General features: G+C 45.1%; 1 protein-coding gene across 1 annotated transcript; it reads left to right on the top strand.

Annotated features, from left to right (window-relative positions):
• The first annotated feature begins 232 nt into the window (after positions 1-232).
• exosc5 (exosome component 5) lies at positions 233-6,902 on the top strand. The gene is made up of 6 exons (XM_084148067.1): positions 233-364; positions 572-685; positions 4,245-4,366; positions 4,885-5,025; positions 5,267-5,356; positions 6,732-6,902. The coding sequence occupies exons 1-6, from the start codon at positions 268-270 to the stop codon at positions 6,825-6,827; spliced, it is 660 nt and encodes a 219-aa protein (XP_084004193.1). The 5' UTR covers positions 233-267; the 3' UTR covers positions 6,828-6,902.
• The last annotated feature ends 10,842 nt before the right edge of the window (positions 6,903-17,744 follow it).

The following is a 17,744-nucleotide window of genomic DNA, read 5'->3' as shown; positions in this document are numbered from 1 at the left end:
AGCTCATGTTTAAATTACGACCAATCGATTGACCTCAACTAGTGGATCTGAAATAATTGGGTTGGTCTCAGCAGCGCCATGAAACCGCGATCTGGTAGGCTACAAGCGCTTCGGTTTTATTGCTTACACCTAACAATTTATTTGAGATCTGCGATACAGACAAAGGCGGGCACTTGGGTAATGCCGTCATCGTTGAGCACCCAAAATATTACAAAAGCAAAGCTACGTCAAATCTCTGCGACAGTCTTCTTGTTTTCTCTTTACACGATGGAGGCGTGTGGATCTTTGAGTCCTACTTTGAGGGAGTTTGGCTGCGAACAGAATTTACTATCACGACCTGATGGCTCGTCGTCCTTTGTCCAAGGTATGTTAGCAGTATATCAGAAGAAGATATCGTAAAAAAAGGAAATGTACATGGTATGAAACTATCCCGTAGCAGCTCTCACGCTGCCCCCCGTGTTGGCCAACAAGACAGAAGTGACCTACTCATCCAAGCTGTGCAGTGTTCCATCACTTTGTCTCAGATATGGACTATGTTGATGTGTGTTTCATTGGGTGTGTCTTTCTGCAGGAGACACCAGTGTATTAGCAGGAGTGTATGGCCCGGCTGAGGTGAAAGTCAGTAAGGAGATCTATGACAGAGCTACCCTAGAGGTGGTGATGCAGCCCAAAGTGGGACTACCAAGTGAGTAAGGAATCTTCTTTTTTGGGATTAGGGTTGGCAGATGGCATCCAACGTTTAAGGTGCGCACACTGCCATCTACTGTACAGGAGTGTGAGGCCAGTCACGTCCTACCTACATTACATGTTCTTCATTAGTCCTGTTCCCCTAAGAAAGTGAAACAGCCAGCCTCTCTAACCCTCCCCCAGCCTCTCTAACCCTCCCCCAATCTCTCCCTATCTACCAGGGATGCACCGATATGACATTTTGGGCCGACACCGATATCCAATATTTTCCTTGCCAAAAAACCCGATACCGATATTAAAACATTTTAGTGGCCTTTTTAAGCATTCTAGTACAGTTAAATAGTTGAAACGGTGTCATTTGTTCAGTTAGGAACAGATTGTTTAATAACCTGTATTAATATTTTATTTTATCGCACAACAGATATTCATGACACAAATATTTTAGCTGCCCCCCCCCCACCCCCCGTGTTACAAAGATGGTTCAGTTGTTAGTGGCTCTTCTTACTATCCAATATTGACTGTATGGAGAAACTTAAAAATGCTTTGAAATAAATATTGGTTTAAACTAAAATGCAGTTAATCATTTTAGCTTTAACTGCTTGAAAAAACGTCTGTCTCTAGGCTACGTCATAAACTGCTATAAATGGCACAACTTCCAAATGTGCTCAACTGACCTGACAGGGAAAATGCGAGCAAATTTACAACATCTCATCTTTCATTTAGGACATTTTTTAAAATAAACAAAAGAACAAAACTGCTGTTTTAAATTAAAATGTTGACCTATAGCAGCCATGAATAAACAACAGAAAAGCCATTGGGCTTAGTCCATTTTTTTTCAGTGACTCTAGATGGCTGGGTTACAATATGACTGCCCATTTACAATTTTAGCATTTGGGGGAGGTTTTTCTTCACAAAGAGGACCTGCTCGGCTTTGTCACGAGTCTGTTTCTTTTTTCGTCTACAATGTGTGAAGCTGCACTGAAAAGTCGCTCACTGTCCACACTAGTACAGGGAGCACCAAGATACTTGCGCGCAGCTTTAGCTAAGATGGGGAAACGGTGCTTGTTACTGCTCCAGTATCCAAGTGCATCTTCATTCCTGGAGGGGAGGGTTAGGCATAGATCAACGTTGGCCGATGTAGTAAGTCTCTCTCTCTCTCTCACAGAGATATACACACACTGACCAAAAAGTTATTTTGTTGGCATTTACGTATGTCCCCATTTTCCCAGTAAAACATAATCAAAAGCTATTTCTTTTCACGTACTTGCTGTGCTGTTTCGTTGTTCATTTCTTCAGTCGTTCCATTGTCAACCAGGATTTCATCAAACATATTCAAGCAGTGACGTTTCAGCTCTGTCTCTCCGTGGCCTCTTCTGTCGTGGTTCCTCTCTCTCGGTGCGTACTGTCAGTGTCCGTTTCCATCTTGTCCAGCTGTGTCTGGAACATTTCACCTAAAGCCTGTTTCTTGCCTGCATCGAAGTAGCGGTCCTTGTACCTAGCATTGAGCACGGTGGCGACACCGTAAAGAGGCTGAGAGAATGCCACCGAATCGCTTGTTCACAGCCTCTAGTAGAGAACTTTTGCAAGTTTTAACCCCACGGTCTGTGTCGGCAGCTTTGTTGAGCAGGCGTTTCAATGCCATGACAGAGGGTATCACGTCTGCTGCAGACGCCAAATGTCAGTCGTGAAGCTAATAGCAGTGACGCCCATAGCAAGTAGCTCATTGATGTGCGTTTCAACAAAACTGTGTAACTCCGGTAGGGCAACATCTGAAAAATAGCGCCTACTTGGTAGTGTGTACCGGGGCTCGACCAGTCGGCGAAAGCCAACATCATCCACGACAGAGAACGGTTGCTTGTCAAGGGCAATGAATGCTATTATCTTGGCGTTAATGGATTTCGCCTTTTGAGTTGTCTCGCTGAAATATTCTTAATCTTTCAAATGACTGCTTGACTTGAACTTGTTTAGTTGTTGGAAGTGTGCGCTTAGTTTTTTACAGTTTTTGTTCTAAGTAGTTGCTGAACGTCTGAGGGTGATGCACTGTTACGAACCCCGTGGCTTTAAACGTCTAGGGTGGATGGACATGAGACCCGTAACATAATTCATGCAAATTAGGATGATGACATGGCACAGTGAGAACGAAAAACTACACGACAACCATAACCTACCGTCAAACATAAATGTTTATTTGTGAACACACGGTAAAGGTTTGGGAAAAAGGGCTGAGCAGGACCCAAGAAATGAAACAATAGTGTAAAACACCCCTAAACTGATCTTGCCTGCCTCAAGAACCGCTAAGCTACTGCTAATCATACAAAAATACAGTGGGTGGTCCGCTCAGGTCTAACTAGTGTTTATAGACAGTTCTTTCTACGGGAAATGTATGCCCAAGGGCAGCTAGCTCAAACTCCCCTTTTCCCAGAAACACAAAGTTACCAAACAGAGTAACCAGCAAATTAATGAGTACTCTAAACACAGGACATCACAGTATCCATTACTCATATACAGAAATTAGTCTCTAACAAAATTACCAAACAGAGTAACCAGCAACTTAGTGAGTAAAAAAAACAGGACACTACAGTATCCATACTCACATACGGAAATAGTCTCTCTAAACAAACACAACTGACTGGTTTTTATACAATGGGATGTGTGATTGCAACACCAGCAACAGGTGGTGCAATGCAGAGGAATGTTCACTGATTGGTCCACCTTAGCAATCAGCAGACACCTCAACGACCACCAATCAGGAACATACAGGACACCTGTGATTAGGGCAGAAGGAGAGGAAAAACACAAAAAGACACAGGATACCTGTATCCGTAACATGCACTTTCAAATGAGTAATTAGGTTTGTGGTATTGAAAGATTACACTTTCTTTCCTCCTCTGGAAATAATAGCAGCACAAACGTTGCATATGGCCTTTCTGTCATCTTCTTTTGAAACTTCAGAATAGATCCACACAGCAGACATTGTGGGCTAGGTTAGGAATGCTGTGTTGCACTGTATTTTTCCTGGCGTCATTACGTCATCTACCAACGTTATACAGGTATACACGTCCGCTTTGACATCGGTGTTAAACTATACATAGAGCCGATGTTGACATTTTCTGCTAATATCGGCCTATACCGATAGATCGTGCATCCCTACGATCTACGTCATACAGTTCACAAAATATCAACACATTCTCCACTAACCACACAGACCTGTTTCATGTATCCCTCTCATCCACAACGTGGCATTCAAACCTGTGCCCAAACCGTAGTCTACTCCACAACTTCCTCTCTTCTACATCCCATAGCCCCCACCTCTTACTTTACTGACCGGTGCACGCGATAACATTGCCTCCCCTTACTACCAGCGTCCCACTCCCTTTGAGTGAGGAATCATATCATATTTAAGTGATAATGCCCGAGAAGCTGGTGTTTGGAGGATATATTGGCACGGGTGGTGTTAGGCCCGTGACGCCGTCACTTGTTATATTACACCTACAGGATGCACTTACACACAACACCACAAGATGGCAGTGTCAGACCTAATTTTTGTTCTTCCTCAGGTGTCAGAGAGCGAGCCAGAGAGCAGTGTGTGAGGGAAACATGCGAGGCAGCTCTTCTCTCCACCCTTCATCCACGCTCCTCCCTCACACTCATCCTCCAAGTGGTCCATGATGATGGTTCAGTATCCTTTAGTGAAATAACATCCCCCCTGCGTGCGTGTTATTGTCCCATTGCAGTGTTTTATTTATTTTTTATTTGGTCATTTAGCAGACGCTCTTATCCAGAGCGATTTACAGGAGCAATTAGGGTTAAGTGCCTTGCTCAAGGGCACATCGACAGATTTTTCACCTAGTCGGCTCGGGGATTAGAACCAGCGACCTTTCGGTTACTGGCACAACGCTCTTAACCACTAAGCTACCTGGTTTCCCTTTACTCTAAGGTCTGAGCTTTTCCTCGTGTTGCACTAAGACTGCAGTCAGGCGTTTTTAATCAGCCTGTGAAGTGGTCTTCCGTGCCCTCAGTCCCCTTCCACCCAACATCCTGGGGCACCTTGCACTCCCTGAATTCACTAATTCAGAGACCGTGGACTTCAGGTCTGTGGAGAAGGTGCCGAGAACGGAACAGGAGATTAGTGTTTTATTATAATTATTCTTATTCCTGCTGTGTGTCAGTAGTGTTCCTTAACCCCCTCACCCCCAGCTGTTGTCCTGCTTTCTGAACTCAGCCTGTATGGCCCTGATGGACGCAGGCCTGCCTATGAGCTGCCTGTTCGCTGGGGTCACCTGTGCCATCGATACAGATGGACAGGTCATTACCGACCCCAATTCAGCACAGGAGAAGGTAGATGATTGTTCTAGCAGAAAAACATGGCTATTCCCACCAGATGACCCCAGCTTTAAATTCAAATTAGTTTTTTGCTTTTTATATTACGTTCATTTCCTTTTATTCCACATTCTAGAAAATGTTTTTTCTATAAAATTCTATTCATACCTTTTGTATGTGCAGCGTTGTAAGACCTGCATCACATTGGGTAGTACACCCTATTGACCCTGAAACTACTGCTTTGCGTTTCCTCTCTCAGGAAAGTCGAGCTTTGATGACCTTCGCTATTGACAGTACCGAGCGCAGAGTGATGATGTCATCCACCAGAGGATCTTTTACAGTTCATGAGGTCAGTAAATATCCACATCTTAAATCACACATTTCTTTTCAGTGGTGTTTGGAAGAATGGTGTGTGTGTGTATATATATATATATATATTTTTTTGTCATCACCAAAGCACCAGCAGTGGTGTTGAGTGGTTTGTAGTTAACTGCTCTAAACAAACTGACTTTTCATAAAGCCAACAGGTGGCCTAGCCGTTAGAGCGTTGGGCCAGTAACCGCAAGGTCGCTAGTTCAAATCCCCAACTCTGTCGATGTGCCAAGGCATTTAACCCTAATTGCTCCAGGGTCATGGTTGATAATGGAAGACCCTGGTTGTGACCCCGCTCTCCGAGGGTGTCTGAGAGCGAGTGGGATATGAAAAAATTGCACTTCCAATTCACGCAAAAGTATTAATATACTTGTACATGTGTGAAAAAGGACAACTATAAGCACCCACTTAATTATTAATTAATTAGCCTATGGTGATATCACATTGATCAAATCAAAGTTAATTCATCACCTTCCATATGAAAAAAATACTATACTATGCTCTAAATACTGTAGTATTACTATATTTATATACTATAGTATTTACTGCAGTGTTTATGTGGACATGGCTAGTATACTGTAGTAAAGTTTACTATATATATATATATACACACACACACACACTGTAGTGTATATACTATAGTAATTACTGTAGTATTTACTATAGTGTTTTATCATCTTTGACATAGAAGTGGGGGCTTTTTCCTTGAGGAAACCTTCTGGGTTAATACTAAGAATTTTCCATAACCTGTAGGTAGATAGGACTGGGGTCTGAACAGATAGAGAAGAGCAGAAGCTCTGAACTATGACCTGTAAGGAACACAATATATGGTCTGTACTTGGCATGTTGGTTTCTCACTTATGGTTGGCTCACATAGTGATATGGGAATGGGTGGAGTATATGCTAATTTAAAAAAACTGTAGTATGTGTGTATATATGAGTAAACATTACTACAGTATACAAGCCATGTCCACATAAACACTGCAGTAAATACTACAGTATTATACACAAAAAACACTGTAGTAATTACTATAGTGTATATACACACTAGTGTTTTTTTTGTGTATAATACTGTAGTATTTAATATATTATTCTACAGTATACTAAACAATTCTATAGTAAGCACCACATGATTTAGGGATACTACAGAGTGTGTTATATAATTATTCAGTATACTAATATTCTATAGTAAACTAGTATTTTTTTTAAATGTGGTCTACACAGTTTTACAGCAGGTATAAACAGTACAGTGGAATGCTGACTTGCAAGTTCCCTCAACAGTGCACTACAAATAACAATAATCAATAGCCAATCAATATCCATCCCCCATACCTCTGTCTTTCTCCCAATAGCTGCAGCAGTGTATTGCCGTCAGCCAGAACGCATCAGACAAGATTTTCCAGTTCTACAGAGATTCTGTCAGACGAAGGTATTCGAAGACACTCTGATTATCGAGGATTCTGCATCTTCTTTTTTTACAGACCAAACCGCTTGTGTTTTTTAATAAAATATTTGGAACTGGTAAAAAAAAAAATCGCCTTTTCTTGTTCTTGCACTTTAAAGAATTGATATTAACTTAATGAAACCAACAACACAAAATGAACCAAAATATTAATGATATTGTCAAACATGGAAAGGAAAGCTACGTGTTTAGTCAAGTGCCTTTATTACATAGTCAGTCTTTATATGTACATTTCATAATAACACAAGGGGTTGTGAACAGCAACAGTATAGGTACACCTGATCAGCTCACTCTCATTGACCTGACCTTTCACCCCTGATCTCTGTTGACTAGACTGAATGATCAATACATGGGGTGAATCTCAAAAGTACTTCCTTGTTTTCTCCCATCTAACCCTGGCCAGTGTTGACAGACCTCCTCCGTATTGTGTTGACAGACCTCCTCCGTATTGTGTTGACAGACCTCCTCCGTATTGTGTTGACAGACCTCCTCCGTATTGTGTTGACAGACCTCCTCCGTATTGTGTGGTCTGTACAGAGGTGTCATATTCAGTGCAGTAGTATGTCACCAGTAGTGGTAGTCACACATTTAGTAGTTATGGTTTCTAAAGTGCTTTAATTAAATTATTATTATAGTGTTCTTCATTAAATCAAACTCAGTCTTGATACAACACTGATTCTCTGAAACGCACAAAACAATTCCTTTGCGTTCGCAGGAACAACAGGTGACCGCTGCTCGACCTAGATGACTAGAGGTATAAATAGAAAACGTCAGTATGTTCCAGTCTGTCGACGTTGTTTCAACGTCAGTATGTTCCAGTCTGTCGACGTTGTTTCAACGTCAGTATGTTTCAGTCTGTCGACGTTGTTTCAGGGACTCTCTTTATCGAGCAGCTGTTTCCTTTATGGCACACTGAACTGAACTCCTGGAGAACTGAGCACTGAAGTGGCTAGAGATTTTGTCACTGTTATGATCATTCCAGACAGCGAGGGTTATTGAAGCATGGAGCAAGAGAAACATAACAAAGTGCTAATTCACCATGCAGGTTGACTGATTTTAAGGTAGACTGACGGCGCCACGATCAGCACTGCAAAAATTGCGACGCCCTGACAGTCACACATTATCTGCGCATGTGCAAGGGTTCGCTTCACGCATTTACAACGTGGTATCCACTGGACCAAAACGGCTGAGAAGTTGAGCCTCGCGCTTCAAGGCTCTTAGTTGTTGCGGAAATTGACTCACTGCTGTTTTACTTTCTACGTCATATTGCTGACTCGACCTTTTTAAAGTAAAGAAGGGAAGGATACGTGGCATTAGTTATTATACAACAGGCTGTGGCCAGTGTTCCTGTCTCACCGTGGAGATTAGAAATACCAGGCTGTGTCTTTGACGTCATGTTGTGGTTTGTAACAAACTGTAAATACCCAAATAATGACATCTGCTGAATATGGAGTCCATCACTGTTTCACAGAATAATTGCTTTATGTTATGATGGCATGGTTGTTTAAACATTCCCGTCCCGTCCAGGAGAGGTGATATTGACAGCAGAGTCTCGTAGGTAGATCCCCTAAGTGTCTGCATACGGATGAGAAAATAGCCTGTCTATATTTGGGCTGCGGGGGAGAACAGTGTCCTGCAGGAGTAGCTTCTCTTAATGGAATGAGTCATCGCAGGCAGCAGGGTCTATCCCTCTCTCTCACCCCCTCTACACTCCTCTCTGCTGCCTCTCTCCCCCTCTCTGTTGCTTCTCTCTCCCCATCTCTGCTGCCTCTCTCGCTTCCTCTCTGCTGCATCTCTCCACCCTCTCTGCTGCATCTCTCTACCCTCTCTGCTGCCTCTCTCTATCTCTCTGCTGCCTCTCTCTCTCACCCTCTCTGCTGCCGCTCTCTCTGCCTCTCTCGCTTCTCTCTGCTGCCTCTCTCTCCCCCTCTCTGCTGCCTCTCTCTCCCCCTCTCTGCTGCCTCTCTCACTTCCTCTCTGCTGCCTCTCTCGCTCCCTCTCTGCTGCATCTCTCCCCCGCATCTCCACTCCTCTCTGCTACATATCTCTCATCCTCTCTGCTGCATCTCTCATCCTCTCTGCTGCATCTCTCAGCCTCTCTGCTGCATCTCTCAACCTCTCTGCTGCATCTCTCAACCTCTCTGCTGCATCTCTCAGCCTCTCTGCTGCATCTCTCCCCATCTCTGCTGTATCCCTCTACTGCATCCCTCTGCTGCATCTCTCTCCTCTCTGCTGCCTCTCTCTCCCCCTCTCTCCATTTGTTTAGAAACTGTCTTTACAGGTGCATTATGTTGTGTTATGAGTGCCATTTCTATTTGACCCTCCCTCTCTGAAGGCAAGCTGCTGTAGTGTAGAGTGCTGGATACATCCAGAGGACAGGGATTGGTGTAGTCAGTCATGGCCTACCCTGCTCCTGTGTTGTCAGGACCATTAGGATGTCCTTCCTCCCCTGAATATCCTTGTGATGGTTCTTCAGTTATCATGGTGGCCATATTAATTCATGGTGATATTTACATAATGTGATGGTTCCTCAGTCATCAGGTCCATGATCGCTCCTTCATGGTGATATTTACATAATGTGATGGTTCCTCAGTCATCAGGTCCATGATCGCTCCTTCATGGTCGGGTCAGAGGGTGACTGTGATCTTCAACATAAATCCAGGTGGTGTGTGTGTGTGTTTGTTTTGCATATGTGTGTTCATATGTATGTACAATGTTTGTTCATATTTATGTATGTATATATATTGTGTGTGTGTTCATTTAAGTGATAATGCCCTCGAAACCTGTGTTTGGAGGATATATATATATATAGTTATAGCTTTGTGTCGTGACTATATCTTGTGGAAGGATGGAATAGTATGAATAAATTCATCAAAATAACGTTTTGTTATGAAAACATGTCAATCATTATTTGAATATGTTGGTAACCCGTTGTCTAAAAGTGATAATGCTCTCCAAGCCGGTGTTTGGAGGATATATTGGCACGGCTGTTGTTCGTCGAGTGCCTGCAAACCGTGCCAATATATCCTCCAAACACCGGCTTGGAGAGCATTATCACTTTTATACAACGGGTTACCAACATATTCAAATAATGATTGACATGTTTTCATAACAAAACGTTATTTTGATGAATTTATTCATACTATTTCATCCTTCCACAAGATATAGTCCCGACACAAATCTACGGTTGCTACCCAAGCCGGCTGGTCGTTCGTTATATCGGCTCGTTTGATAGAGACGCGACCCAGTCGTTCTGAATCTATGGACGCGACCCAGTCGTTCTGAATCTATGGACGCGACCCAGTCGTTCTGTATCTATGGACGCGACCCAGTCGTTCTGAATCTATGGACGCGACCCAGTCGTTCTGAATCTATGGACGCGACCCAGTCGTTCTGAATCTATGGACGCGACCCAGTCGATTTGAATCTATGGACGCGACCCAGTCGTTCTGAATCTATGGACGCGACCCAGTCGTTCTGAATCTATGGACGCGACCCAGTCGTTCTGAATCTATGGACGCGACCCAGTCGTTCTGAATCTATGGACGCGACCCAGTCGTTCTGAATCTATGGACGCGACCCAGTCGTTCATTCTAAATGTTCCATTGTCATAATGGCTGGCAACGTTCTTATCCCTAACTCAGTCACGTCAAACAGTGCAGCCAGAATAACATTAAAGTAGCTGCATTTTCATTTGTTTAAGCGGTTTTCGAGTGACATTTATTTGGATACATCCATAACAATGAGCTAACGAGTCGCGATTTCACCTGGCATAGAAAATGTGCTCTCTTGTCAGGACACTGTTGTTCAGAGGAGCTAGCCAACAACACAGCTAACACAATCACTTCAAACTGAAGCTGGAAAGACTGCAAACTAGCTGCACTTCATTTCATTTGACCTTTTTTTTCAATTTACGTTTATTTCTATATATCCATAAAAATGATGCTCGCTGATTCATGATTTCGACTGGCTGAGAAACGCTGTCTGTCTCGTCCCGACTCGAATTTGAATATTGAAACAATGTTGCAAATGTCGTAGAGACAGACCGCAAGGTTTATACAAATCTCCGCTGTTGAAAACGAAATGTTAGTCTAAAAGAAATGTGAGAATGTCTAGAATCTCTGTATAGTGGAGATCAAGTTTATAACTTGCCTGGCTGGGCTGAGGAGACAGTGGATTGGGCAGTCAGATGGAAATAGGCATTTTAACATAATATATTTAGCCGGTGGTAACTTGTGGAATACGGTTTTAACCGATCAGCATCCAGGATTAGACCCACCCGTTGTATAAAAGTATGTATATACTGTGTGTTGGTGTGTGTATGTACTGTATGTGTGTGTTAGTATGTTTTATATACTATGTGTATATACTGTGTGTGTGTGTGTGTGTGTGTGTATATATATGTGTGTGTATATACACACACACACCGTGTGTGTGTTCTGTGGCTCCAGCCAGGGATTACGGCGGCTTCCCAGACAGATAGGAGATGAGAGCAGAGATGGCACAGATGTACGTGATGATCCCAAACACCATAGAGAGGACAGAGAGCCATAGGGCCTGGCGGGATGCTGCACCTGCCCCCTGGAAGTCCCCCTGAGCCGACGCCTTGTTGGTCTGAAACACGGAGAGGGGAGAGAGGGGGGGAGAGGGGACAGAGGGAGAGGGAGAGAGAGGGGGGGAGAGGGGACAGAGGGAGAGGGGACAGAGGGAGGGAGGACAGAGGAGAGGGAGAGGGGGAGAGGGAGAGGGGGAGAGGGAGAGGGGACAGAGGGGAGGGAGGACAGAGGAGAGGGAGGGGGGACAGAGGGAGGGAGGACAGAGGAGAGGGAGAGGGGTAGAGGGAGGGGGGACGGAGAGGGGGAGGGAGGGGGGGACAGAGGGGAGGGAGAGGGGACAGAGGGGAGAGAGGGGGGGAGAGAAAGGACAGAGGGATGGTCATAATAGAAAAGAGAAACTGTCCCTCCCTCTGTCCTCCCTCTCTCTCTCTCTCTCTCTCAATTCAAATGGCTTTATTGGTTAACATTGCCAAAGCAAGTGAAATAGATATTAACAGTAAACATCACACTCACTAAAGTTCCAAAATAATAAAGACATTTCAAATGTTGTAACAATGTGCAAATAGTTAAAGTACAAAAGGGAAAACAAATCAACATAAATATGGGTTGTATTTACAATGGTGTTTGTTCTTCACTGGTTGCCCTTATTCTTGTGGCAACAGGTCACAAATCTTGCAGCTGTGATTGCACACTGTGGTATTTCACCCAGTAGATAAGGGAGTTTATCCAAATTGGATTTGTTTTCAAATTTTTAGTGGGTCTGTGTAATCTGAAGGAAATATGTGTCTCTAATATGGCCATATATTTGGCAGAAGGTTAGGAAGTGCAGCTCAGTTTCCACCTCATTTTGTGGGCAGTGTGCACATAGCCTGTCTTCTCTTGAGAGCCAGGTCTGCCTACGGCGGCCTTTCTCAATAGCAAGGCTATGCTCACTGAGTCTGTACATAGTCAAAGCTTTCCTTAATTTTGGGTCAGTCACAGTGGTCAGGTATTCTGTCACTGTGTACTCTCTGTTTAGGGCCAAATAGCATTCTAGTTTGCTCTGTTTTTATGTTTATTCTTTCCAATGTGTCAAGTAATTCTCTTTTTGTTTTCTCATGATTTGGTTGGGTCTAATTGTGTTGTTGTCCTGGGGCTCTGTGGGGTCTGTTTGTGTTTGTGAACAGAGCCCCAGGAACAGCTTGCTTAGGGGACTCTTCTCCAGGTTCATCTCTCTGTAGGTGATGGCTTTGTTATGGAAGGTTTGGGAATCGCTTCCTTTTAAGTGGGTATAGAATTGAACGGCTCTTTTCTGGATTTTTATAATTAGCAGGTATCGGCTTAATTCTGCTCCGCATGCATTATTTGGTGTTTTCCGTTGTATACAGAGGATATTTTTGCAGAATTCTGCATGCAGTCTCAATTTGGTGTTTGTCGCATTTTGTGAATTCTTGGTTGGTGAGCGGACCCCAGACCAATGGGTTATATAACTGATTCAACTATTTTTAGCCAGATCCTAATTGGTATGTCTCTCTCTCTCTGTCCTCTCTCCCTTCCTCCAGTCTTTCAAATTTCAATCATACTGTTATACAATTACAAAATGTAAAAATATATAGTATTATGCCTTTTATTTATTTATTTTTATTTTTTTATTCCCTGAATTGAACAAACAGAATCTGACACTGATACACAGGATGAACAATAACTCTATTCACATGCTGAATTCGTATCTCTCTTTTCTCTGACAATCCCACTGCTTATGGCTCCTTCATCACTTCCTCTTCCTCCTCCCATCCAGAGCCCTTTCCCAGGGACCCCCATCCCAGAGCCCTTTCCCAGGGACCCCCATCCCAGGGACCCCCATCCCAGAGCCCTTTCCCAGGGACCCCCATCCCAGAGCCCTTTCCCAGGGACCCCCATCCCAGAGCCCTTTCCCAGGGACCCCCATCCCAGGGACCCCCATCCCAGGGACCCCCATCCCAGGGACCCCCATCCCAGAGCCCTTTCCCAGGGACCCCCATCCCAGAGCCCTTTCCCAGGGACCCCCATCCCAGGGCTCTCAACACTATTGGAAATCTATGGGCTACTTGTTATGAGTATAATGAAGGCCATTGATTGGCTGCCTGGGCCTCTGCCTCGCTGCTAGTTAGTATAATGAAGGCCATTGATTGGCTGCCTGGGCCTCTGCCTCGCTGCTAGTTAGCACTAACACACATGCTAATGGTAAATAACACTTCAAAGCCCGGGGGGGTGTAGCTCACTGGTTAGTTAACGCTGCCTGAACACTGGCTCTGGGTGACTGGATGCTAATGTCCTCTACTCTGTCTGAACACTGGCTCTGGGTGACTGGATGCTAATGTCCTCTACTCTGTCTGAACACTGGCTCTGGGTGACTGGATGCTAATGTCCTCTACTCTGTCTGAACACTGGCTCTGGGTGACTGGATGCTAATGTCCTCTACTCTGTCTGAACACTGGCTCTGGGTGACTGGATGCTAATGTCCTCTACTCTGTCTGAACACTGGCTCTGGGTGACTGGATGCTAATGTCCTCTACTCTGTCTGAACACTGGCTCTGGGTGACTGGATGCTAATGTCCTCTACTCTGTCTGAACACTGGCTCTGGGTGACTGGATGCTAATGTCCTCTACTGTCTGAACACTGGCTCTGGGTGACTGGATGCTAATGTCCTCTACTGTGTCTGAACACTGGCTCTGGGTGACTGGATGCTAATGTCCTCTACTCTGTCTGAACACTGGCTCTGGGTGACTGGATGCTAATGTCCTCTACTGTCTGAACACTGGCTCTTTGTGACTGGATGCTAATGTCCTCTACTCTGTCTGAACACTGGCTCTGGGTGACTGGATGCTAATGTCCTCTACTCTGTCTGAACACTGGCTCTGGGTGACTGGATGCTAATGTCCTCTACTCTGTCTGAACACTGGCTCTGGGTGACTGGATGCTAATGTCCTCTACTCTGTCTGAACACTGGCTCTGGGTGACTGGATGCTAATGTCCTCTACTCTGTCTGAACACTGGCTCTTTGTGACTGGATGCTAATGTCCTCTACTCTGTCTGAACACTGGCTCTGGGTGACTGGATGCTAATGTCCTCTACTCTGTCTGAACACTGGCTCTTTGTGACTGGATGCTAATGTCCTCTACTCTGTCTGAACACTGGCTCTGGGTGACTGGATGCTAATGTCCTCTACTGTCTGAACACTGGCTCTGGGTGACTGGATGCTAATGTCCTCTACTCTGTCTGAACACTGGCTCTGGGTGACTGGATGCTAATGTCCTCTACTGTGTCTGAACACTGGCTCTTTGTGACTGGATGCTAATGTCCTCTACTCTGTCTGAACACTGGCTCTGGGTGACTGGATGCTAATGTCCTCTACTGTCTGAACACTGGCTCTTTGTGACTGGATGCTAATGTCCTCTACTCTGTCTGAACACTGGCTCTGGGTGACTGGATGCTAATGTCCTCTACTCTGTCTGAACACTGGCTCTGGGTGACTGGATGCTAATGTCCTCTACTCTGTCTGAACACTGGCTCTTTGTGACTGGATGCTAATGTCCTCTACTCTGTCTGAACACTGGCTCTGGGTGACTGGATGCTAATGTCCTCTACTCTGTCTGAACACTGGCTCTTTGTGACTGGATGCTAATGTCCTCTACTCTGTCTGAACACTGGCTCTTTGTGACTGGATGCTAATGTCCTCTACTCTGTCTGAACACTGGCTCTTTGTGACTGGATGCTAATGTCCTCTACTCTGTCTGAACACTGGCTCTTTGTGACTGGATGCTAATGTCCTCTACTCTGTCTGAACACTGGCTCTTTGTGACTGGATGCTAATGTCCTCTACTCTGTCTGAACACTGGCTCTTTGTGACTGGATGCTAATGTCCTCTACTCTGTCTGAACACTGGCTCTTTGTGACTGGATGCTAATGTCCTCTACTCTCTCTGAACACTGGCTCTGGGTGACTGGATGCTAATGTCCTCTACTCTGTCTGAACACTGGCTCCTAATGTCCTCTACTCTGTCTGAACACTGGCTCCTAATGTCCTCTACTCTGTCTGAACACTGGCTCTTTGTGACTGGATGCTAATGTCCTCTACTCTGTCTGAACACTGGCTCTTTGTGACTGGATGCTAATGTCCTCTACTCTGTCTGAACACTGGCTCCTAATGTCCTCTACTCTGTCTGAACACTGGCTCTGGGTGACTGGATGCTAATGTCCTCTACTCTGTCTGAACACTGGCTCTTTGTGACTGGATGCTAATGTCCTCTATTCTGTCTGAACACTGGCTCTGGGTGACTGGATGCTAATGTCCTCTATTCTGTCTGAAAACTGGCTCTGGGTGACTGGATGCTAATGTCCTCTACTCTGTCTGAACACTGGCCCCGGGTGACTGGATGCTAATGTCCTCTACTCTGTCTGAACACTGGCTCTGGGTGACTGGATGCTAATGTCCTCTACTCTGTCTGAACACTGGCTCTGGGTGACTGGATGCTAATGTCCTCTACTCTGTCTGAACACTGGCTCTGGGTGACTGGATGCTAATGTCCTCTACTCTGTCTGAACACTGGCTCTTTGTGACTGGATGCTAATGTCCTCTACTCTGTCTGAACACTGGCTCTTTGTGACTGGATGCTAATGTCCTCTACTCTGTCTGAACACTGGCTCTGGGTGACTGGATGCTAATGTCCTCTACTCTGTCTGAACACTGGCTCTGGGTGACTGGATGCTAATGTCCTCTACTCTGTCTGAACACTGGCTCTTTGTGACTGGATGCTAATGTCCTCTACTGTCTGAACACTGGCTCTTTGTGACTGGATGCTAATGTCCTCTACTCTGTCTGAACACTGGCTCTGGGTGACTGGATGCTAATGTCCTCTACTCTGTCTGAACACTGGCTCTGGGTGACTGGATGCTAATGTCCTCTACTGTGTCTGAACACTGGCTCTGGGTGACTGGATGCTAATGTCCTCTACTCTGTCTGAACACTGGCTCTGGGTGACTGGATGCTAATGTCCTCTACTGTGTCTGAACACTGGCTCTGGGTGACTGGATGCTAATGTCCTCTACTCTGTCTGAACACTGGCTCTTTGTGACTGGATGCTAATGTCCTCTACTCTGTCTGAACACTGGCTCTGGGTGACTGGAAGATAATGTCCTCTACTCTGTCTGAACACTGGCTCTGGGTGACTGGATGCTAATGTCCTCTACTGTGTCTGAACACTGGCTCTTTGTGACTGGATGCTAATGTCCTCTACTCTGTCTGAACACTGGCTCTGGATGCTAATGTCCTCTACTCTGTCTGAACACTGGCTCTTTGTGACTGGATGCTAATGTCCTCTACTCTGTCTGAACACTGGCTCTTTGTGACTGGATGCTAATGTCCTCTACTCTGTCTGAACACTGGCTCTGGGTGACTGGAAGATAATGTCCTCTACTCTGTCTGAACACTGGCTCTGGGTGACTGGATGCTAATGTCCTCTACTGTGTCTGAACACTGGCTCTTTGTGACTGGATGCTAATGTCCTCTACTCTGTCTGAACACTGGCTCTGGGTGACTGGATGCTAATGTCCTCTACTCTGTCTGAACACTGGCTCTTTGTGACTGGATGCTAATGTCCTCTACTCTGTCTGAACACTGGCTCTGGGTGACTGGATGCTAATGTCCTCTACTCTGTCTGAACACTGGCTCCTAATGTCCTCTACTCTGTCTGAACACTGGCTCTTTGTGACTGGATGCTAATGTCCTCTACTCTGTCTGAACACTGGCTCTTTGTGACTGGATGCTAATGTCCTCTACTCTGTCTGAACACTGGCTCTTTGTGACTGGATGCTAATGTCCTCTACTCTGTCTGAACACTGGCTCTTTGTGACTGGATGCTAATGTCCTCTACTCTGTCTGAACACTGGCTCTTTGTGACTGGATGCTAATGTCCTCTACTCTGTCTGAACACTGGCTCTGGGTGACTGGATGCTAATGTCCTCTACTCTGTCTGAACACTGGCTCTTTGTGACTGGATGCTAATGTCCTCTACTCTGTCTGAACACTGGCTCTTTGTGACTGGATGCTAATGTCCTCTACTCTGTCTGAACACTGGCTCTTTGTGACTGGATGCTAATGTCCTCTACTCTGTCTGAACACTGGCTCTGGGTGACTGGATGCTAATGTCCTCTACTCTGTCTGAACACTGGCTCTGGGTGACTGGATGCTAATGTCCTCTACTCTGTCTGAACACTGGCTCTTTGTGACTGGATGCTAATGTCCTCTACTCTGTCTGAACACTGGCTCTGGGTGACTGGATGCTAATGTCCTCTACTCTGTCTGAACACTGGCTCTTTGTGACTGGATG

This window comes from Coregonus lavaretus, assembly GCF_964263955.1.
Source record: "Coregonus lavaretus genome assembly, chromosome: 30".
In the NCBI taxonomy this organism is placed as follows: domain Eukaryota; kingdom Metazoa; phylum Chordata; class Actinopteri; order Salmoniformes; family Salmonidae; genus Coregonus; species Coregonus lavaretus.
The sequence above is the reverse complement of the archived record's forward strand: the minus strand, read 5'-3'. Positions and strand labels throughout refer to the sequence as shown.